Source organism: Epargyreus clarus, unplaced genomic scaffold (genome assembly GCF_041222505.1).
Source record: "Epargyreus clarus isolate Ecla_fem2 unplaced genomic scaffold, WU_Ecla_fem_2.2 ptg000014l, whole genome shotgun sequence".
NCBI classification, from domain to species: Eukaryota; Metazoa; Arthropoda; class Insecta; order Lepidoptera; family Hesperiidae; genus Epargyreus; species Epargyreus clarus.
This window is the reverse complement of record NW_027332222.1, coordinates 16,305,859-16,330,632: the sequence shown is the minus strand read 5'-3', so window position 1 is coordinate 16,330,632 and position 24,774 is coordinate 16,305,859. Positions and strand designations below refer to the sequence as shown.

Sequence of the window (24,774 nt, the reverse complement as noted above, 5' to 3'; positions counted from 1 at the left end):
GATATTATTTCTACTAAAAGTTTCACCCCCAAAAAATATTATTTGGGGCGGTAAAAATTTGTTCTCTGGCCTATGATATTAAAGCGTAAGGTGTTCTAAGATACACATATTTTGACTTCAATGAATTATTAGAAACAATCACATAAAAATTTTGCTTGTCAAGCTACCTCTCAGCCTATAAGGCCACTTACACAACGCGAAACGCCAGACATTTTCGACGCCAAGTTTCCACATAACTTTTACGAGGAACATCGGTTTCAGAGCACTGGGATTTTTAGAATTTATTCTTACTAAACCTACGAAAACCAATGAGTTTCACTTGGTAACGGATCATTTCAATCTCAACAGCGCTCAGATACACACAGACGGAGACGGAGAGACTGCTTTCCACCAGGTAGCCCGTGTCTGTCTTATGTAGGATGACAACGTCATATCTAACGATGCTACAGAACACAATAATCGCAAAATCATCAATTTAAAGAGTATTTTTGCAGCATTTTTTGTAAATTTAAAAACTTACCTATTAATTCTTAACGACTTATTTACTTTTCGCTTTGTCTTGGGACTCAAAATACTGGAAACCATTTTACATAACATTTGAATAGAGTATTTATCTGTATGAAACCGGAATTCACATAACTCGATTCATATATAATAAAGCAGGCAAATTGAGCATGTGGCGTGTACAGGGTTTTACGAGGCTTATCTGTAACATACGACCCTAGATTGTTTATCGTTTATAATGTCAAATTGAAATTAAACAAAACGGTACAACGCTCAATGTAAAAATTGTATGTATGACATATAAAGGCCAAGATCCATTCTTTGCCAAATGATACGTAATTCGGCACGAACTAATCCGTATTCTACATCAGGGGATTAGCTAAATGCAAACCACGTTGCCAAGTGATCCGTACCTCGTCGCCATTCGATCCGTATTTTTCAGAGTGATCAGAACTTCGCCATGAATTAATCCGTACTTTGTCAAGTGTTATATACCCCGTCGCCGAGAGATCCGTACCCTGTTGTCAAGTGATCCGAACCTTGTCTCCAGATGATCCATACTTTGTCAAGTGTTCCGTACCCCGTCGCCAAGAGATCCGTACCCCGTTGCCAAGTAATCCGAACCTTGTCGCCAAGTGTTCCGCACCCCGCCTAGTGATCCGCACCCCGCCAAGTAATCCGTACCTCGCCAAGTGTTCCCTACCCCCTCAAGTGATCCGCACCCCGCCTAGTGTTCCGCACCGCGCCAAGTGTTCCGTACCCCGCCTAGTGTTCCGCACCCCGCCTAGTGATCCGTACCCCGTCGCCAAGTGTGCCGTGTGTCCAGTCAGCCGCCCACGATGGCGATGGCGGGCGGCGGGGCGGCGGCGGGGGGCCGTCACGCGCGCGGCCCGCTCTTCTCGCCCATTCGCTTGATCAACTCCGTTATCAACTCCCTGGAATAAAGTAAAAGCCAGATTAAATACACATCCGGGTAATAAGTGATACTGCCAGCTATCATCATCAACCCATTATTGTCCCACTGCTGGGCACGGGTCTCCTCTCAGAATGAGAAGGATTAGGCCATAGTCCACCGCGCTGGACAAGTGCGTATTGGTAGACTTCACATACCTCTGAGATTTTTTTTTTAAATCTCTCAGGTATGCAGGTTTCCTCACAATGTTTTCCTTCACCGTTTTAAGCAAGTATTAATTAATTTATAATACGCACATCATTTTGAAAAATCAGAGGTGCCTGGGATTTGAACCTCGGACGCCTCGATCGAGAAACCGGTTACTTAACTACTAGGCTATCACTGCCAGCTATGGCCAACTGTAATTTTGATGGTGGTAGAACCCTTTGTGGTTCGACTCCGGCGGCACCACCGTCACAGCTATCTCTGCCTCATAACAGCAGTGTTAAACGCTGCTGTGTTCTTTTTTGAAGGGTGTGGTATGGGAGACATACTTTTCCGAGGCGCACCAGCTTAGTTTTCAGGAATAGCGGCGCATCTGTGGCCGACCTCAGGTGGGAACATCTAATACTATCTCAGGTTGATTACAGATTTCCATGGGTGGCAGTAGCCACTTACCATCAGGTGGACTGCATGCTCATCTGCTACTCCTATATTATAAAATGATTTGACGTCATTCCAGCTTAGGGTTAGTTGGCTTTGATGTTTTTACAAAGAGTAATAATGGTAATAATAATACATTTGAACAGTACTTCTTATTCTACATGTATAGTTAATTCTACATTAACAGTAAATTTCATGACATATACAGTCTCTTAATCATATATAATACATTTAAAATATGAGTAATAATAACATAATTATCATAACATTGCGGACACGGTGTGTTGGTTCACATTTAATTAAATAATCGTACTTTTTTGAAAAAAATGCTCATTTCCTCTTTCAACTTCCTTATTAGTCCAAGGTCATATATGATTATCTATTACTAAATACATCTTTAATAATACATACAGACATAATCTAATGAAATAAGTAATCGTTTAATCTCTCTAATCGAATTTGACGGACTGTTCTGAGGTATTGTGTTGCAAGTTATTTTTCTCAATATTATTTAATATTCAAATATTACTGTTTAAATGTATCAAAAAATAAAAATCCTAATGTGATTATTGTAATATATAATGTAAAGAACAAAAAGTATGTAACATTATACTTTTTGTACTCAATTTCTGTTGATACATTGTGTGATTTAAAATAACACTTTCTCCTAACTCACCTGTATATAAGCGGGTCCATGTTCCTAGCGAGCATGTAGAGCAGCCACCAGTCGCCGACGTCGGTGCGCCGCGACACGATCGCCGCCGTCTCCATCGCGATCGTCCGCGAGCGAGCGTGCAGCAAGCGCGGACGGACGGACGGCACGAATATTATCACTAACCTGGAAATTATCGTCGTTTACATTATTATTGGGATTGTTAATAAAATCGACGCGAATATTATTTTCATCATTATTAGTATCGTCTTCATCATTATCAGTACGAAGATTATCACTGATTTCAAAACAATCTTCGTCATCATCATTGTCGCTATTATCATGATCAGTTACTTTGATCATCGTTACCATATTATCATCACGCTAAGTGCCAACCTTTATAAGCGTAAATATTACGTAAATTACTTATAAAATCTTCTACTCTTTCACTTTATATTGAGGTTTTTTATAAATAATTTTATGAATTTATTCCTGTAAAGAACACTGTATAAAAAGTCATTCATCATCAAATCGCGCTATCTTCTTATATACCTTAAAGTAATCAACATCATCACCTTTATCGCCATCATGAATACAATCACCCCTATTATTTTTAACTTCAAAGTACTATGAAACCACCACTATAGCTACGTCTACTTCTGACTTATAATAAAAATGTTAACCTCTATGTTCTGGGTTCGTAGAAATACTGCCAATACATAAAAGCACCCATGCTACCTCAGGAGATATTCCATCCCATTTGAGGTGTAGGTGTGTATGTAGTACATAACTAAGAACATCCATCATAATTAGCCTTTCAGATACCCCGTTCCTCGCAGTCTGTATCGATTCAATTACACATGTCATGTTATCTGTCATATTACTCACAATTAGAGCAGGTCTAGATCATTACATTATCTAAATGTTTACTTTGGACGTGTTCAAACAACGTGAATATTGATACAAGTATTTACATATACATCGTATGTCATTATGTACGTATGTATGACTGTCGTGGTGGTATATTGTGTACTGTATTCTGGAATGTGATCAATGCTTCTGTTTACAAATAATGTACGTCTTTTGTATCGGTTATTGTAGAAGATGCTTTGAACGAAATCGCAATGTACAACTACTAGTTCAAATGTAGATGTAATCACATGTACCACTGTAGTGATTACATGTAGATGTATTAACATGTAATTAATTATATCCCTCCAGCTGTCTTAAACTTCTCTTTGACACGTGTTAACTCATAACTAATACATACATATTCAGTGTCGTGGATGTGCAATTTTAGATGATATATATTTCCTGCCTCAGCTAGCACTCCGATAGACTTAGTTCGGAGCTTCTATAAATGCAAAAGATATAACTAAACTTTGATAATATAAATATTTGATAGCGAGATTCAAAAATACGAGTAGCGCCATCTCTTGACGGACAGCTGAACGCCACAAGATTATTAAGGTCAAAAAAATATAAACTGTAAAGCTATGTGTTTGCAATGCAAACACATATACCGAGTATATGTCACGTAATTTAAAATGACAGAGAGACTTGAAATTTATTTATTAGTAAGGACAAAAGTGGACTTACTTAAAATACGATCTGTACGTGAGTACAACAAAACAAAGTTAAACATAAAAATGCTATCTAAATTGACTGTAAAATACCAAGAATACCCGATAAATAAAATACAATGTTTGCTATGCTTTTAGTACACCTTACAACACTGTATTAGTGGATATTATTCAAATGACTGTAATATATATTTGAACACAATAGCCTATGATAAGATGTGGTTAGCAAATACATTTTTTCTAGTAAGACGTAAGCTAAGACCGTAATAATCGTAACCATTGAAGGTGAGCCACATTGTGGTGATATAATAAGGAAGTCCTAAAACTTTAACTAGTAACTTTAACTTTAATAATTAGAAGAATTAATTCAGATGGTTGGAAAATGGGCTCTCATTGTAGTTCATCTGTTGAGACACTAAATTCCTACCTATGTGTGTTTCTAGCATCAATGTTAAGTTCCGTTGTATTTTATTTGAAAAGGTTTGATGAAGCAACTCTATTTATGATAATGGCACTGGAAGTTATAGTAAAAATAGGTAATTTTGCCTAAGTAAGGAGAGGTGTGTTTAAAGCTAAGAAATGTATTTTTTCAGGGTTTTTGAAAATTCATACATTTTCACCTGCAGAACAAACTCACCTATATGACGTACCAGAACCACATTAAGATGTACATTTTCTCGTAGACGTAGATTAGATGTTAAGCGGCTGGATGCCTATGATGTTTAGATAAAAAAACCTCATCCTACACAGTCTTACCTGTATAAGACCAGCATGATGAGCACCACGGCGAGGATGATGTACCAGAACCATAGGAAGATGTACGTCTTCTCGTTGATAATATTCGGCGGCAGGGTGCACACGCTATTTGTATTAAAAACCTCATCACAACACAGTCTTACCTGTATATGACCAGCATGATGAGCACCACGGCGAGCATGATGTTCCAGAACCACAGGAAGACGTACGTCTTCTCGTTGACAATGTTCAGCAGCAGGATGCACAGGCTATTTATATCAGAAACCTCATCACAATAGTCTCACCTGTATATGACCAGCATGATGAGCACCACGGCGAGCATGATGTTCCAGAACCACAGGAAGACGTACGTCTTCTCGTTGACAATGTTCAGCAGCAGGATGCACAGGCTATTTGTATCAGAAACCTCATCACAATAGTCTTACCTGTATATGACCAGCATGATGAGCACCACGGCGAGCATGATGTTCCAGAACCACAGGAAGACGTACGTCTTCTCGTTGACAATGTTCAGCAGCAGGATGCACAGGCTATTTGTATCAGAAACCTCATCACAATAGTCTTACCTGTATATGACCAGCATGATGAGCACCACGGCGAGCATGATGTTCCAGAACCACAGGAAGACGTACGTCTTCTCGTTGACAATGTTCAGCAGCAGGATGCACAGGCTATTTGTATCAGAAACCTCATCACAATAGTCTTACCTGTATATGACCAGCATGATGAGCACCACGGCGAGGATGATGTACCAGAACCACAGGAAGATGTATGTCTTCTCGTTGACAATGTTCAGCGGCAGGATGCACAGGCTGTCGTGAGTTTGGATGCTGCCGGACGGACCGTACTTGTGGAAAGTACACTTCGTAACGCGCGGGAACACGTAGATCATTGCGTCGTATCTGATGACAATGTTGATAGACGCTTTTTAGAAATGGAAAAGTAATTCATGCATAATTATACAGTATTCCAAAATATAGCAATAAATTTCATTCGTATGGTGTATAATAGTACAAAAAAAGGAAAATACAGACAAGTATGGTATTACAACATGCTATAGAAATTAAAGTAATTGCACATAAGAGCCTAGTTGAAGCTAATCATATCCATTCAGTCCATAACGAATTAATAGCAACGCATCATTAAATATATGCATTGTGCCATTCGAAAATTAGAACGAGAGAAACTAAATAAAAAACAATATTAAAAGGAAGAAATAGTATCGAAAAAAAGAATTACGAATGTTTTTACAATCAACATAAAAAGCACAACAAAATGAAATTAGAAGAATTAGTCGTGGCAAAATGAATGCGAAGGTCATGCAACATTATGCCTTGATTTATCTACAAAATGTCGGTCACCGCACTGGTCGCAACTAAAGACGCCCTAGCACCAAAATAAGTTAGGAACGGTGTGAAAATGAGCATTGTGTGTAGCGGCTTGAGTTTAACCGCGATCTAAACTGGTGGTAACTCATATGCGGTCTGAGATGTAACACGCTTACTTAGAAAATACAATATTCCATATTCGAATACTTAAAGTCTACTTCTTACGGATAGCAACAGCGTTCAAAATACTGTGTTCGTTTTTTCATGAAATAGCAACAAAGATGCAGTCCACGGTGTGCGGTTACTAGCGCCAGGAACATCTATCTATAATAATCTAGATCCAGCACGATTGGAACCCTGCCTGAAGTCAGCTACAGTCATTAACAACGTCTTTCACACATAACCTTTGTCACTGTTATAGGAGTTATGAATGGCGATAGAGCCATTGACGAAAAAACCACAAGGGATTTTACCATAAAAAAACTTTATCACCAGTTTACTAGTAGATAATGGAGCTAATACGGTAGCTGATGACAGGCCCACTACGCTCGTGAGTAGATAACCCTAAAACATTATAATTGAACCCCGGGGATAGCATTCTACCTATGACCAATAACACAATAAGACTTCTGCTCCAATTGTAGTTGCAGATTTTCACAGACAACAGTAACCACATAACATCAGATCAACTGCCCTCAATCTTCTACTACACAAAAAAATTACAAAATTTTATAGACACCGTATATTCAAGAACTAACCTTTCCTCTTGCGGCACTTCACTGTAGCCGAGCACACGTGTGCCATACGAGAAGAACTCGCCGTTGAAGAAGCTGTCCATCATCCAGAGCTGCAGCACGATGTTGACGAGGCACAACAACTCGCAACCCCAGTACCTGAACGCGTACATTTTGTGTGTCTGCAATGAAAATGGTTTAAGTTACTTGGAGCCAGGATGACTTTTTGTATGGAATTCTGTCTCATGCTCTTAAAGATCAAGTTTCTCCTACAAATTAAGTGCTAATATTAAAAGCACATTTTGAGGGACTATAGCACATAAGTCGCTAAAGAAGAAACAAAGAACAAAGGATTTTTAAAATGAATTAATGCTGATATGGGGTCGAAGGTACTTAATATGCTGACCAGACGCGAGTTTGCTTAAGCTACTGGCCACAAAGACAGCATGATCAAAACCAGTCAGGCTAATGAACGTAGGCCACCGGGAGATCAGAAGGCATGTGACCCAATTGATTGTGGCACATTAGACCGCATTCCTTTCGTGATGTCGCGTGCATCGGATAAGGAACATTCAAACATTCTCCTGATAAATGAGACGTGCTGTCAACCAAAGACAATGACACTCTGTACCATAGACTACATTTCAAAGATTAGATGCCACGAAAATACGTCTTTACGGTAATAATTTAAATTATTTTGTTTTGCATAAGACAAATGGAATATTAGATAAAGACTATGATATCGTCCACCCATTAGACATGAGACAGTCCAGACACGAGTCTCTCAATAAGATTCTATGTAAGCTACAGTCCACTGCGCTGGCGAATTGAGATTGGGAAATTTTACACAACTTTGAGACCTTTTTTAAATACTCTCAGTCGTGAAGGTTCCTCACGATGTTTTCTTACACCATTGATACACCATTGAACAAGTGATAAATAACTACTAGTACGCACACAGCTTCGAAAACCTAGGATTCCCCGGATTAAGGCCGATTTAAAGGCAGAGTTTTAACCACTAGACTATCACTGCCTATAAGGCTTAACACGGATGAAACCGCAGGACACAGCAAGTTAAAATAAAAGTCACTAGCGACAGTACTGTCACATTCACAGACAGAGATTAAACAACTTTCTAACTACTTAAAAGCTTTATAGGTTAAGGCATATTAATTTTAAATCTCTCGTGAGATTAGATAATATAAAGTCGTAAAGATGTCGCTGCTTTTTGCAAGTCAAATTAATTATTAAAACGTGTATTTATAATTTTAAAACAATTTATTAAAAGGAACTTGTGTAAAAAATGGCAGCTTTTTGGTCACATACACACAGACAATTTCGTGCGGTATTTTATATTTATTTAAACGGGAAGGGTAAGTTTACAAATCGAATCATACGCCTTAAAACAATCAGACTTTAATCCAAATCTCTAATATGTTACTGTTTGATTACATAACGTGTCTGATAATGATCTTAACGGGTGGTCGTCCAGTGGTAGTTGTAATCAGATAAATATTTACACAATTCACGCCTTCATCAACATGTGAGTGTCTCATTGTTACATGTGTTATATCTGTTATATCATATTATGTCAGTGGTGTCATTGTGTGAGTTCCCGGGCGAGCGTGGCAAAGTTTATTCTGTACGTGAAAATCTATTTGCTTTTCAAATAACTTTGGTAGCCACACACTTGTTTACTCAGGCTCTATCTAATATGTACCTGTTTTATAAAAATACATAAACTTTGTATTTACTTATTTGTTATTTAATTTCGTACATGAAGCTGATGAATATCAATGAGAAGACTCGTATTGTAAGATTTTTTTTTTTATATAAGTAGGTACACAATTTTAAAGATAGTCCTTTATTCATAATCTTTTTAAAAATTATGATTATGATTTAAAAGCATACTTCGTATCAATCAATCAATTAACAAACCAATATCCCACTGCTGGGCACGAGTCTCCTGTCATGATGAGAAGGATTAGGTCACAGTTCACCGCACTGGCCAAGTGCGTATTGGTAGACTTCACGTACCTTTAAGATTTTTTTTTATAATCTCTTAGGTACGCAGGTTTCCTCACGATGTTTTCCTTCACCGTTTAGCAAGTGATAATTAGTTTCTAATACGCACATAAGTTTGAAAAATCAGAGGTGCGTGCCGGATTTGAACCTCCGACCCCTCGATCGAGAGGTCGAGTTTCTTAACCACTAATCTAATAGTCTAGGCAAAACTTTATATCAAAGTATTGGTTTAACTCGCTTCAATAACTATTGTAATCCGAAATGGCAATTGGCGTACCTATGTTTTTTCACAGACACGTAAAGAACGAGCACGAAATAAAAAAAATACATTACAATTTTGATTGAAACGAGTTACACAAACGTGCGAATGTACACACGTCACTCAAACGCCTTGAACTGTGATTTGTTGATTTTATTTCCATGTTTGAATAACTTCTGTGGGATGCTTATCTTGGTATCATCATAACTAGGTACCGACACTAGAGACCACGGTCGCGCATGTTATGATAATCTCGGCGTGTTGTTTTGAATCGCACTTATACATGAAGATGACTCTTTTTACAACTAGACACCGTACTTTCTAGAATAACGCGCGCCTCTTGATGTACTATAAGGTACTCTTACTTATGTTACATTTATAAACCAGAAACCTCGTGCGAAATCGTGAGTAAAAACATGTTGGATATCTTGTTGATAACACAGTCAGTGCTTCCACTTAATTTACAACTACATTATTATTAAAATCTAGTGTAAATAGTATATTTAAATAAATAAATATATCGATATGTATAATTGTCGTGTTATATGTTAACATGAGGTACTGTGTCTGTTTGTGTGTGTGCACGGCGCACGCAAATATGCGCGATTTAGTGTGCGTGTGTGTCAAATACCGATACAAATATTCCATAACGCGAATGAGGGTACGAGGGTACGATAACCATTGAACACACCGCTATGCACTGAACTATTATTACTATGTACGACAGCAGGGGCGCGATGGACAGATGCACGTGCTCTTTGTCGCGGCACCTCGCACCTGGCGACCTGACACACCCTTACGATAAGATGAGCCTAACCGTAATAACTACTATTCGCTTACTAGGAATATCGCCTATGAATTGCACTCATAAGATACAAAATGAGCAGATACATAAATACTAGAAAATAATTAGAGATTATTTTAAAACCAAGCGATCGCCGGACTGTTTAGAAATATTGTCTTTCACTCCCACAATTTAAGACGAATCCAATGATACATCGTATGTTAGAATTCGTCAACATTTTTGAGCTGCAAGGTGGCCAACGGACACATATCTTCACATGTCGATACCTTAATTCGCAAATCAGCCAACTCCACTTTTTGTCAAAATGTTTTTTTTATTTATTTTGATTTCGTTTAAAGCCATTTACTATCATAATAAATAAAAAAACATTTTGACAAAAAGTGGAGTTGGCTGATTTGCGAATTAAGGTATCGATGTATGGTTGTAACGAATTACAAAGTAACGAAACCTTAAGTATTACTTTTGGTAATGATAATAATAGTAATAATACAATAATTAACAACGGCGCAGTAGAATTGATAAAATACTACTAAATACTTTTACAGAAGAACGTTTGGTTCGACTCGGCAAGAAGAAATGTTTGTATGTCAAATATAGCTTCATGCATTTATTTCTGATGGATCTACATAAGACTGTTGTTTATGTATAGTGTTTATACCCATACATTGCACATTTAACCTGGCTTGAATCGCCTTTTTAGCAGTTTAAAAAAGCACCTATAGAGAGACAGTGAATAATGATAGAACACGCCTACTAATCACGTAGTATTTGAGAAGGTCAACGAACTTGTCGGACTACGTTTCAACTCTACAGTAATAAGAGAGATCGAGAACCAAGTTTTTGCTAGTCTAGTCCTAGATTATAATGTGGTTTCGATTTATCTACAACTAAGCCCGCGCACATTACGGGAGGCTGCAGCGCAATACGTTTTCATTTCATCTCCATTGCGGCATACCGAACAGCGATATACGATGGAATAATACAAATAATACTAGAATAAATATTAAGTATTTCAGGATGTTGGAGATTAAAAGTTCGCGCCAAACCATACTGGCCCAATCAAATCCAATGCGCTATGAGTGAAACAAATTAGTTCAATAGAGTAGAATTGTGTAGCTCGCGAGTGAGTGATATAAAAGATATATATCTTCACCAAAGAGCTAATCACTCATCAACTCCGACGGATTTGAATTATATCTTTATATCCGCATCACATGGTTTAGTTCATAGATTCAAACGATTCCGGATATAAGATCTTCTTCAACTCAACAGTATTATACTAGCTCGCGAGTGAGCGATGAGTCAAATGAGCGACTGACTGAGAGTGAGTAGTGAGCCTGATTCGAGTCAAATGCGTTGATTGAGATATATAACAGTTACGGTTACGTATTAAACACTAAATTAAAATATTTTATTGCTAAGAACATGGAAACCGGGATATACAAATAGCGTTGGCTGTGATAATTCATATATAATTTCTTGCCAGTTTTGTATTAATTATAGGAATCAAAAATGTTGTCAAAACATTTTGATCTGATTCTCTGATATACTGATATAAAATGTCGCGTATCTTTACAGAGCTACTGAGCTAAAGTGAGCTATTGAGCTAAAAGAGTGATATATATCACTGAGTTCAAAAGATATATATCACTCTTTTCACTTTAGTGATACATTTTGCGCAACTCTACAATAGAGTGAAATGGTGAAATCCACTTTGGTGCATTGCATATGTAAGTGTCGTACCGTCAACCTATTAGGGACTTCTCTCAGAATGAGGAGGGTTAGTTAATAATACACCGCATTGACCAAGTGCGAATTGGTAGTCTTTGAGAACACCTGCTTTGAGAACCCTTTTACCGTTACTGCAAGTGTTATTTAATAATTATTAATAAATTAATAAATTAGTAATACTAATGTATTAGCGTATAATTTGTATTAGTTATTGCTAATACTGCTATTTGGTTTCAACCCTTTATGTGCTCCAGTAATGAGTATTGTCTTCTGCAAACTAGAAAACACATAATACTTTACCATGCTGCTCCAAATCGGTTTGGTATCGACTGGCTACTTATAGAACAATTATAGATATATTAATTATAATTAACAAACTGGTATCAAAACAAATTTTCAAACAATGTTTATTGCAAATAAACCACAGGAATAAACATTATAATTGCCGAATAACATAAAAATTTAAAAAAATAACTCAATTATAACTGGTTTTAGCTGATGACTAAAACCATTACAACACTATTACTGAAATTAATTGTAACAAAAACTTTAATTGTTTCTTAATAGATTTAAATTATTATCTAGTATCAGGACATTGCATGCTAATTTATTTATGAAGAGGTAGAAAAGGAGCTTGCAGTTATCGCTTACTTAGATTACTGAATTATCATCATTGCCTACTATTGTAATACTGGACCCAAGGTGTCCTCGGATTATGAAGGATTTGGCTATACACCTCTACGGCGGTATAGTGCGAATTAATAGATACATGTAGATGGATGAACACCTCGATGGTTAAAATTCACATAAACAAAGAAACAAACCAGCTCCTCCTGCACGAGCGGCCACTCGTCATATATTCGTGAGTTTCGTGACGTTGCAACAGCTCATTACCATGCATTAGCGCGCCATTGTCAAGCGTGACGTGTTGGTAGCCTGTAATCAATGATACGGCATCGTTGTTCACGCACCGTGTCTCTTCCACCTGACTTCCCTTAGAACTAAGTAATTGATTTCCAGAAATTCAAATAAGGTCGAAGCGGTATTGTTGGACCGAAGAACATCGTGGCTACTTTTTCTAGAGTCACGCAATTCTGGCGCATCCATTAAAGGATGTGGGTACCCGATACTTTACATATGAAAGTTACCATCTCAAATCCTCAAAAGTGATAAAGAATCTGTCATCTGCTTTTAGTAGAAACCCTATACTACTATTTAAAACTTATAAAAAATGTCAGTACAATTAATAAGCTATCAATTTGTAAGCATATTATAATAATTGTTATTTAATAGCATTTCATAGTTCCGCGTCTTCGAAATAGTCATGGTGACCTTATCTAGCGAATTGACTTCTCTAGTCGCCGCTATCAGGCTTCTTAGAATAGTGCCGAGACACGCAATAAAGTCATTATATATGGATCCCTACAATCATAATGGCATCAACATACAAACTTTTTCTCCTATAACCTTTCTACCATCTACAAACAATTGTTTTGAGTGGAAGAATCATTTGAGATTAAGGACTTAAATTTGGAATATGTATTCCGAAATTATTATAAATTTAAAACAGTTTTTGCTCCCATTCACAAAAAAAACTACAACATAATGTATTTTTAGCCGCAGACCAGACAATAAAAACTGTTCCGATTTTATTCCCACCAATTAGTTTTAGTTAAGCGTTTTAATCCACCAAATAGTTGAAATCATTACACAAAAAGAAGTATGGTTTATAAGAAGCAGCACCAATTTATCAGTAGTAGTCAACTTTGTGTTCACTAATCAGTGACTTAAATTAGCTATACCTCAAATGGGCGACACAGATAGCAAACAGAACATTTCGGACTTAGAAAAATAGAAAGCAATCTTATTCATTATTTCAACTTAAAACTACGTCGTTCAACCAACGTCGACTCAAAGCACGCGTACATTCATTCAAAGCAGTCACTCAATACGGGAAGCGTGTCAGCTCGCCGAACCCTCTCGTTAAAACAAAGCCTCCTGTGGTGAAAACGAAAAGGCGACACGTGTAAGGGTTGGCACTAAAATCACCCTTCGAGCCCGACAGCTCTTAAGGCTGTACACAGGATACGCTGCACGACTTAGCTAGACAGCGCTCCTTAATTACAGATTAGGCACGTGTCACTGATCATAGAAAGTAGATGTTCAACAAAAGGACAATGTTAATCTAGACGGTGCCAGACGCGTCCTAGACAAAGCTTTTCCGGTTAGTGATAAAGATTGCTCTATTATTTGCCCTTGTAGCAATCTATCCACGAATGCTTCTCTCTATAGATTTACATATCAAGAGCATAGTAGCATTGTCTAGAAATTGCTTTTAGCTATATGTTAACAGAATAGTGCAGATAATCGTGGTAAAGGACGCTCCACGCGTTGCTATTTTGTCCTATGCTATATTTACTTCTTTATGTCGCGTTTCGTTCTTACATCTTTAACACTTGTCAACCCTGTTTGACATTGGCCTCCTTACACTCGATCATTGGTCCCCTGCGAGGCGTTTTTGGCAGTGCAATGAACGCACTCGTCATCGAGGGCCACTCACGCGAATGTTCGCATGTCGCATCAGTATCCATAAGAGTTGAATCAACACTTTAGGTTATATGAGTCAATCTTCAAGTGTTCCACACTTTTGTTGAATTTCGGCGGAGTTTCCGCGTGCGAATAGACAGACGTGTAACCCCGTATACAATTTTCAATTTAATAAGAATGAATACGTGATTCATCATGACTATCCCAGATTTTGACCTTTATAAGCGACACTATCGGATGACACGATAATACAGGGCATGTTTTTTTTCAAAGTGAACTTGTTCGGCCAGCTAGGGAAATAGTATCCCTAGTAGTATCCTTACTATAGTATTCGTGGGTATTTCCTCCTATTCATCTATTTAAGACGAGCCTTGCAAAAAGCCGAACGCGACCGCTCGGCAGAGTAGCCGACGCACAAAAAACACAAGTTCTAGGACCCCCAGATGGTACGGTTCCGTCACACATGTTCTCGCACATTTTTTGCTCACTAATTGCAAATTATAATAGTTGGCAGCTATTCCCACCCGCGTTTGAATAGCTCCAAACAATGGTAATGCTTACCCTCCATGAACCAGGCGTCAGGTTTCGAAAAATCCCTCACAAAGCGATGTAAAGGCTCGTTGTGAGGGTTTCATTCATGTTCACATGTCCAGGTCTAGTCAAATAATCTTTTGTTAAGCTTTGCGCAAACCTCCATCCTTCACCATATTTTTAAAAAACTATACCAATGAATAAAGTAGGTTTGAAATGGAGCAGTAGAGTGGATTCCTGTTATTATTAAAGCTTTTATTTATACTCGATGTTTTACACGGTAGAAGGAAGATTGAAACGAGATACAAACGGTACCATTATACATAAAAGATAAGAATATTAATGCACGAAAATTCCAGGAGTTGTCTGTTGCGAATTCGCGAAAATCTTGTGTGGTCGCAACAAAAACAGGTTGAATGCGAAGTGCTAGATCCGCAAAACTGTATTCTTGTAGAATCAAACACGATCAAGTGAATAATGTTGAGCCTACAATAATAAATAACAACAGTATGACATTACTGTTTAATTCACATATTCAAAAAACAATCTGAAATATAAGTAGCAACGCTAATTACACGGTAAAAACATTAATTACTTTTAACCGTGGTACCTACCATTCAGCAAAAAATATAGCCGCCATATGGCTGAATGTGACACAATTTCTACTGCAATTAAAACTGGGTCTTGACACTAGGATAACAAGGGTCAAAGTTCCATTAAACAATGATCAATTACAGAGGTTTATACCAGATAGTGCTCGAGACAAGCCGTATCAATTTACTTCAGTGGTTCTCAAACTGATTTTGTTTACGGTCCACTTGAAGAACCAACTTTAAAACTTTTTACAGCACTCTTTCCGGGCAAGCCGGTTTCGTCACGATGTTTTCCTGTACTATTAATAATGATAAATAATAATTTACCCATCGCAATCATTGCTTTAAATTAAATTACAGTGTGTTATATGAATCTTATTCTGTTTCTGTGTTCATCAGACGGAGCACAAAAGGAAAGTAAAAAATCGTTAGATATTGTACAGTAAACCGAAATTTACTTTCAATTATTACAATATCACAAATTAAACCATCCACCCCTTGATCAACAATCATTTTTTACGTATCCCCCAGTAGACCACCAACATCGTCCACTTTGAGAAACACTGACTGACTGACGAGTACAATACACGTGTTTTGACTAAACGTAAAACGACTCGCGCCATTTGAGAAGACACCATCCTCTTCACTATAATTATTGAGTTTGACACATGAGTAACTTGATTATAGATGATTTAGTGTTTTTTGTTGAAACAATACAAAATGTATTATCAGAAATTATAAGTACTGCGAAGCATATTTCGCACAATCATTATAATATGGTAGTGATTTTGATATTACTAAGTAACAAGGAATAAGGCAATAACTACACTGGTTTACTTTTGATAATGTATTTTTATCTATTTAGTTTAAATAACAACCATCTTGCTATATGGACGTCACCATATAATTCGCATAATCAACCCCCATTCCCCGAAATACGTATTTTTATTACAACCACCGATGAACCATCCTATTACAACTTAAAAGATGCAACCTTTTAATCTCATAAAGCTACACAAAACACTTTAAACAAGAACAATTCGAATCACGAAACTTTAAAAGAAAATTCTTCCCTCCATTAATATTTACACCTTGGGATTTATTAGCTTCCTCGTGATCTCCCGAGCACTTGAACGACGTTGCCGCGGCTGAGAGCTGAGAGCAACTCTCAAGTACCGTTGGGACGGATAAAAACCGGCGTCGTTCAATCAGGGTGATGTCGCGACCGGCTCGCTTGGGACAAAAAGTGGGATCGCGGATCTAATTGAGATTCGAGCGAAACAATTTGCGGAGCGAGCCTTTCTTCCTCTATCTTTTTTAATAATATATAAATAGCAAACGAGCGTGCTATCCGCATAATAGTACGGGGCCATTGCCGCCCATGAACATTTATAATTAATCCCAGATAAGGCAAAACTCTAAAGTAGTATCTGAGGTCGGACACAGATACGTTGCTCTGAGGAGGCCTCGGATTAGTATGTCTCCCTTACCACATGTTTCCACAAAGGATTCGATCAAATTCACCAACATTAAACGTACTGAAAAAAATAATTAAAACATAAGTAAAGACATTATGATATGCGCAAATGAAGTGTTGAAATAGAACTACTATTTAATGACTATATTACCAATATCAAGATTATTGAAGACAGGCATTGAATCGGAAGGGTGATGTCGCTCAACCGGCTCGCACAGGGACAAAAAGTGGAATCGCGAGACGAATTGAGATTCAAGCTAAATTTGCGGAACGCACCTTTCTCTTCATTTACAAAACTACAAAAAAATACATCGAGAAGTAGAAGTGGTAGATTGATTTGTAGTTTGACTTTGAATAATATTTTTTTTGCTGTATAATAAATGCAAACAGTAATAAAGAGCCTACGTAAAATACTTTAAAAATCAAACTTATAAACTCATTATTAGAGTTAGATAACATACGCGTGTTTAAAATCAACTTGTTGAACATCAAATGCCGATTCTTTAGAATTCACAATACTTTATGCAATTTGTAAGCAAGCTCATTTGCCATTCAGTAACAACACCATAAATCTTCATCGGGACCATCAAAAGACAAAGTACCGTTCGTTATTTTTATGCAACCAAAAGAGTTTGACGCCGGATGCGTGCACGCATCAAGTGGCGTGCGAAATGCTCGAATATCGCAGTGCGTGGTGGCAGTGGGCTATTCACATACATAGAAAATTTGGAAAATCCAAAAGTGCACGACTCATAATGCTCATTTAATTATGAAATATAAAAAAAAAAACAGCTGTAGTAGGAAGTACTGCACAAGCGCCCCTGGTGGAATAAATGTACATAATATATATAGATATACAGTCTTGTAGTTTTCGTTTTTTATTAATTGCAATTAAACGACACTGAATTAATCAATCATTCGCATTCAGTGACCTACAATCGTCGATTAGAATTAAAAAAATAATAATAATTCAAATAATGGAGTTTTTCACAAGTTACAGGTTTTCAGGTTTCACACATGACGGACAGGAAAATTTTTTGACCTATTTTGGTGTTTTTTTCCAATTCTATTGCAGTAAATCAATTTTTAAAAAGTATGGAATTAATCTCCATTAAATTATCTCGACAATAGTATGCAAAATATCTTGATTCCGTGAACTATCAAGGCTATGATAATAAAAATAGCCGCCAAAATGGAGCGAAAAAAATTTTTCGATCGTAAAGCACTCTCTGATGCTTCGCATCATGAGTCGTGCAAAACTCCAACAAAAAATGTGTAGTCGGTGGGAAATAGTTGCACTTATGAATGGTAGTGCCACACTTGAGTGAGCACAGACGAATGTGTAACGTAATAGTAAATTTACTGATATTGTGTATGGTAAATGATTTGAGAAAAAACTACATAGGGTAACGGTTATATTACTAACTGTGACGAAATTTCGGCGTATGTTATGACTAATAAACAATTCAAGGAAAAACTGTTAGACGATTAGTTTAGAATAGGTAAATAGATAATTTTGTATCCGTCCCAACAAAGTTTTATCCGTACAAAAAAACAAGACACAATATCTAAAATAGGTACATATATTTTTCTGTTTTAAGTTACATCTAAATTTAGTTGAAAAACTTAACATATCTGTAACTTTGTATTGTTAATATATTTAACTGATAGTTAATATATATCCGCTTTTAACCAAACGTCATTTTGCATTTATAAAAACAGGTAAACGCGTAAAATAGCAGAATTGGAGTGGCAGATGTATGGAAACAAGTTTTGATGATAAAAATGGAACAAGGTTCCAAGTTGTTGATGAATTGACGAGCGCACCTGGCGAAACGCAGCATCCGCCAGGTGAAATGCATTTGAGGCGTTGCTTGGAACTTGTTATTATCAGTACAATTAAAATGTATTAATCAATGAAGCTTTCAGTTAAACAGTCAATTAAATTAAAACGGGCGTCAATTGTTTCACACAACGTCCAAAGAACAATAAATAAAGCTTTTAAATACCATCCATTAATACCAAGCAACAGTTAAAAGAGGAACAAAAGTTAAACAATACCATTTTGGGCTTAGCCGAGAGCTCATTACCCAAATTGGATTACGTCAATTTTCACCTTCAAAATAAACAACGGAAATTCAAAACAATCAAGAGGGGTTGAAAATAATCCTATCAAAATACGAAGAACCGTTTGTGCTAAAAGGAAAGGGTAAGGGCAACAACCTGTATAATTGCCACCAAATGAGGAAACGCGATCCCGCGGCAGTCAGAAGACTTTCAAATCCTCGTACATTTCGGAGAACCTGGTAAATTAATGTGAGTCACACAACCACCTGTCGCTGTACCCCTGAATCAATAAACGAGGAAAGGTCACACATGAAAACATAGGAAAATGGACACGAGTTTACAAGACCTAAAGTCTGTACCAACTGTACACATTTGAAGCTGATAGAACTCTTCATGGTTCGACTTCGGACTAGCGCGACATTTATATCAATTTTATGCTAATGCAGTCAAACACTTTTGTTCTGGTTCGCAGAATGTACTTAGAAAGACACCTTTATATAATTTTAACTTAGTTCTTAGATGTAGCAACACATCTGTATGAATCAGGCAGAATACCTATCGAAATTGGGGTTGGTTACACGTATCCTAGAGCGACAGGCATTATCTATCATCAGATGGACTGATTGCTCGTTTAAAAGACTACTAACTATACTAACAACGAGAAAAAACAACTTAGGTACACAAAGTCACACACGTCGGTAATACGAATTCGCCTCCATGGATTGTTATCTAATCTGTTAAACAGAACAGTAACTAACATTAATGATGATTCCACGCGTGTCTCCCTTAAGCTTTCTATCATATTATCATACTCTTCTGTCGGATGATTCTTATTTTATCTAAACCTCTATGAAATTTACAATCATTCTGTAATCTCGATATAATCATAATGACTTTCATCGTGTTTAGAGTACCGTTATATAACTAAGGTACGAATTGCGTTCAATTTCAAAAGACACCTAGATACAAGGCGCCTACGAGTACTTCCTAACAAAACCGGAAAGGTGGCTTTGGACGAGGCGCAAAACCTTGATGATCCATTACCGGCCGAGGATGAACAAGCAGTGTGGGTATACCAACGAGACGTCGATGTACAGGAAATCATAGATTGCGTAACCGGCAGTGAGCAATGAACGCGCGGCCAATGACCGTTCACAAAAAATCACGATGGTGTTGGTACTAAACGAATTGCTACGATCACGACTATAGAATATCGAGTTGAAAATCGATTTGCAAGTTTTTGCGCGACTCCCTTTTCCTTATATAATAGAAGGAGAAAATTGACTTACTCGATTTAATTCATCAGTCAATGACCTCTTCCTATGTAATAATATAAGCGGTGTTACTTCTGGTGTAACTGAAAATTTATTGGATATTTGCAAATTCTTCTGAACATACAACGTAACACCCATATTGCATATTATTATTTTGAAAACAATGTCATGGACGACACTAAATAATACTTCGTTCAATGATAATGATTGACTGAAGATCAAAAAAACTCAAAAATCTCGATCATAATAATATTTATCAATATATATACATTTAGAAACCATGAAAACATATGTCAGCAATTTTAAAATAATCCTTAAACCCATACTAAATTACAAGATTTTTGGCATTAATTTAATAAATATGAAATCATTTATAAGATAAACATTCCACAGTCCAGTTAAGATGCATTTCAAAGTATCCCAAGTGTACGATTATATCAACGATACCCATAATGATAGTCATTACACAATTTAGAGATTTTGCTCACCAATCAAACATAATTTGCAAGGAAAGGAAGAGACGCATTCATATTTTCATTTATTCAATCTTCCAATGAAACGTAATAAATTTTGTCTGCATGAGATACATGAAATGAAATAAGATGTATATGATAATAATACAGAAGAGATTATAAAGAATGATGTAGTCGTTGTGCTTGTTTTCACTGCGATATCACCACGTAACATTGTTTAGGAAGCTGTGAAGACTCAACGTGGTCTTATCTTCTATCAAGAGAGAAAACAGGTCACCAGAGCCAAGCAAACTCAATGAGATTGATGGATCTTTATTACAGCTACACTACAAATATTCAGAAATTTAGTTATGTATACAAAATTTCAAAATATCTATATCACATTATATCTTACTTATTAAGAATTTTCTTTCGGATTTCCTCAACGTTTTCTTAATTTCTAAATTTCGTAGTTAATTAAATTAATTTTAATACTTTAATGCTTTAATAGATGGCGCTATACGTCAAGATAAGGAGTGTGTATTATATAAATAATTTATGCAGATATTATACAAATCTTTATATTAAAGGTTAATTGCAAAGATCAATTGGCTTCAAAAGGCGATTTAAACCAATTACATTCGATTACGCATATGACTTTCCAAATCAACAGTCATCGAACACCAGTTCGTATGGACGGCACTTACTAATGGAAGAAGTATGAGTATATGCTCTATAAAGTATTTACTTAAATTACCAAAACCAAACTTAAATTTAATTTTTATGTACTTTATAGTTAATATAGTTCTCCCATTAGTAAGTGCCGTCCATAGACGTCTCTAATAATTCCCAAGTAGACTTGCGGACTTTCGGTCGGCGACAGAATCGTGTCTACCTATGAGGATTAAGTTATATTGCCTCGTGTTATCCCTTTATTAACATTGCAAAATAATGTAACTACGTGTCGTATGTAAACCGTTCCGCTAAGAATGACCCTGCAATGCACTAGAAAATAAATAGCGTGAGTTTTCGTCATAAGCATTGTTCATGAATATCATTGAAAATCGTGTCGTAAATATGACTACAAATTTCCTTTAATGCTTCTTAAAGTAGTTCGTTATTTTTCGAACTAATCTGTCAGTAGCAACCGGGCATTCAAAAGGAACAAGAATAACATATTTTATTCGATTCTGATTATTATTTTTAAGCGTCAATAATCTACCACCGCTGCGCAAGAAAAGTTTTCAAAAGAAACAATAGAACTACATACATACATACAGATTTTTTCCTGTAAAAAGACTACACAACTACAAGTAAAATCTTTTTGAAAATACGAACGTAAAAAGAAGTATTTATTCCATGTTTTATGAAACTACAGAACCAAATGAACTGAATGGGACTGACTTGTGTGAAAATATATGTGTAGACCGTGGACCAAAATATTTCTACCGATGAAGCCAAAATTGAAACCTCTGCTTCAATACGCGAAATACAAAGCAGCTACGCGATAGAAATAGATAAAGTCCGCGCTAAACCGCTAGTCCGCTCTGAAGTTGTTGCGAGCAGGTGTAGTCATACAATTTACTATGGCGACGCGATTCATTTCTGTATTCAGAGCGGACTAACAGTTTTACGTGGACTATACAAGTGATACCTCCGCAGTTAAACTGTACAGAGTAAACAAAACGAATTAGTAAACAGATATAACCTTTATATAAATACCTAACTGATTATTCGGGACACAAACTCAACATATTTGTCGGTTAATTAAACATTTGTTGCGCGCAAATAAATGAATAACTCGAACAACAAGTGAAACATAATGAGGTTGTTGATATTTTTGGAATAATACCTAAATTAGAGCGGATTTCCCATTGTAACGACCTAATGTTAATTATGAACCCAATCGAATCAAAAGGCATACAAAATGTTTAAGGTCAACATGCTCCCACGGCTTCAATATAGGTATTACTAGAGAGAAGAGACCACAAATATTGAATTATTAAATAGATATTTTCAAATGATTATGCTAAATGCTTAAATAATGTAACGCCTATTTCTCCTGTGGATTTCAACTTTAAGCAATACAGACATATTATTTTACATATACTGTAAAGCAAAATTCCATAAAATTTAAACTCTGACCAGTTACGCCTTTTTCTCCATTAAGTTTCAACTTGAAACAATACAGTATTTAAAATACATTACATATGCTGTAAGGCTAGCAAAATTCCATAAAATTTAAATCCCAACCATAACGTGATAGAAGCCCGCATAAAAATGATTTCGAATCATTCAACGAGAATTATTACAGCAATTCACATGCACGTCGCCCGTTGAATGGGAACGTGGTGCCGTCGACCATTGAAGTTACTGGCGCATTACCGAGGCGGCTCACGCCAGCAGATTCCCAGAGGTGGATTTGTATTCTATGGTGCGCGTACGTTGTGGAGGTGCCCGCCCCCGCTGCACGGGCGTAAAGACAGAAGCCTCAACGGATGTTAGAAATTCCACGCTTGGCAATGGTGAATGCAATCTACACTGTTTGCGAATGTTTTTGTGTGCCTTTCGTTAAAAGTAAGAATTTGAAGTGTACTTATATAAAAGTGAAAATTCATAAAGTTTTAAATTACAATGGTTTTGTAAGTTTTAATTAAATTTGTTTTTTTATTTTATTTTATAAGACCCATACTTATTTAGACATTTAATACATATTTACACCATCCATAAAACTTTACACCAAAAATTAACATTGATAGATCTCCATAAAAAATAAAAAATCGACGAAGATGCAGAGATAAAATCAAAGGAAAGCTTGCAATGAATGCCGACAATACAGAAGATATAGAATATAGAACGTTATAGAGTGGAGAGCAATTAATTCGCCTTAATTTCCAGCCATTACCAGAGCTCGAAGTGATAAATTTGAGAAGATTTAAAAAATGCAGTTTCAAGACTAACCCTTATAAATGTTCTCTGTTCCTCCCTGATACTCGCTTCTCGGCAAATTGCTGACTTTTCGCTTTCCGAATTCGAGGAGGTACTTAACGCAAGGACGCTTACGCTTGCGATTTACTGAGAAGTTTAAATTACTTTACCCGACTACTACATTGAATTTAGCCGCCAAACGGTAGATTTTACAAAAAAGTACTTAAAATCCTATCAATAGCTTCAAATGTAGTTATCGAAACAATTTAATTTTCACCAATTTTTTGGGGCTGAAACCGATACGAGTTTTCACCTCTTTTATAAACTTCATAAGAAATTTCTAATAGTAAAATGTTGATAATATAATATTACCAAGATGCGATGAATAAAAACATGAAAGCAAATAACATTGAAGTCATTTACATAATTATGTACTTATGTATTATAATAAAATCAAAACACGTTGTTTCTTATTATTCTGTCCCATTCTTAATGCAACGACGAGTTTAGCGAATTGAGTTAATATAATCAAATTTTGCATTATTTTGCTCCGTGCTCCTACGAAAAAACCTAATTTTACTTATTACTTACATACAAATCTTACCTTTTCATGCATGAGGAGGTAGCTGATAATGACGTCCTTCTTCTTCTCCTTCTCCTCGGGGTGACAGACGCCGACGTTGAGACCCATCACGATGGTGCGCAGCAGGCCACCCTCGAACGCATCCCATAGGTACTTCGGCGTGTAGCACATTATTGCCTATAAGAAAAACAGTCTTAACATTTTGACTATGTTCTTTTTTACAAAAGTGAAGATTTATTATAATATAAGAGTAGCAAACGAGCATGCAGTCCACCTGATGGTATGTGGCTAATGCCGCTCCTGGACATCTGTTATCAACCCCAGATAGGGTTAGCTATTCCTTCCTTGGTATGTGGCTAATGCCGCTCCTGGACATCTGTAATCAACCCC

General features: G+C 36.6%; 1 protein-coding gene across 1 annotated transcript in view; it reads right to left on the bottom strand.

The window, feature by feature from the left end:
• Positions 1–1,254: 1,254 nt before the first annotated feature.
• The window catches only part of ogre (optic ganglion reduced), a 45,694-nt gene continuing 22,174 nt past the window's right edge, over positions 1,255–24,774 (bottom strand). The window contains exons 4-8 of the mRNA XM_073079257.1: positions 24,406–24,561; positions 7,137–7,294; positions 5,758–5,952; positions 2,736–2,897; positions 1,255–1,439 (exon numbers count right to left, since the gene is read on the bottom strand). Coding sequence (XP_072935358.1) covers positions 1,382–1,439; positions 2,736–2,897; positions 5,758–5,952; positions 7,137–7,294; positions 24,406–24,561 — 729 coding nt within the window. The 3' untranslated portion in view covers positions 1,255–1,381. The remainder of the gene's footprint in view (positions 1,440–2,735; positions 2,898–5,757; positions 5,953–7,136; positions 7,295–24,405; positions 24,562–24,774) is intronic.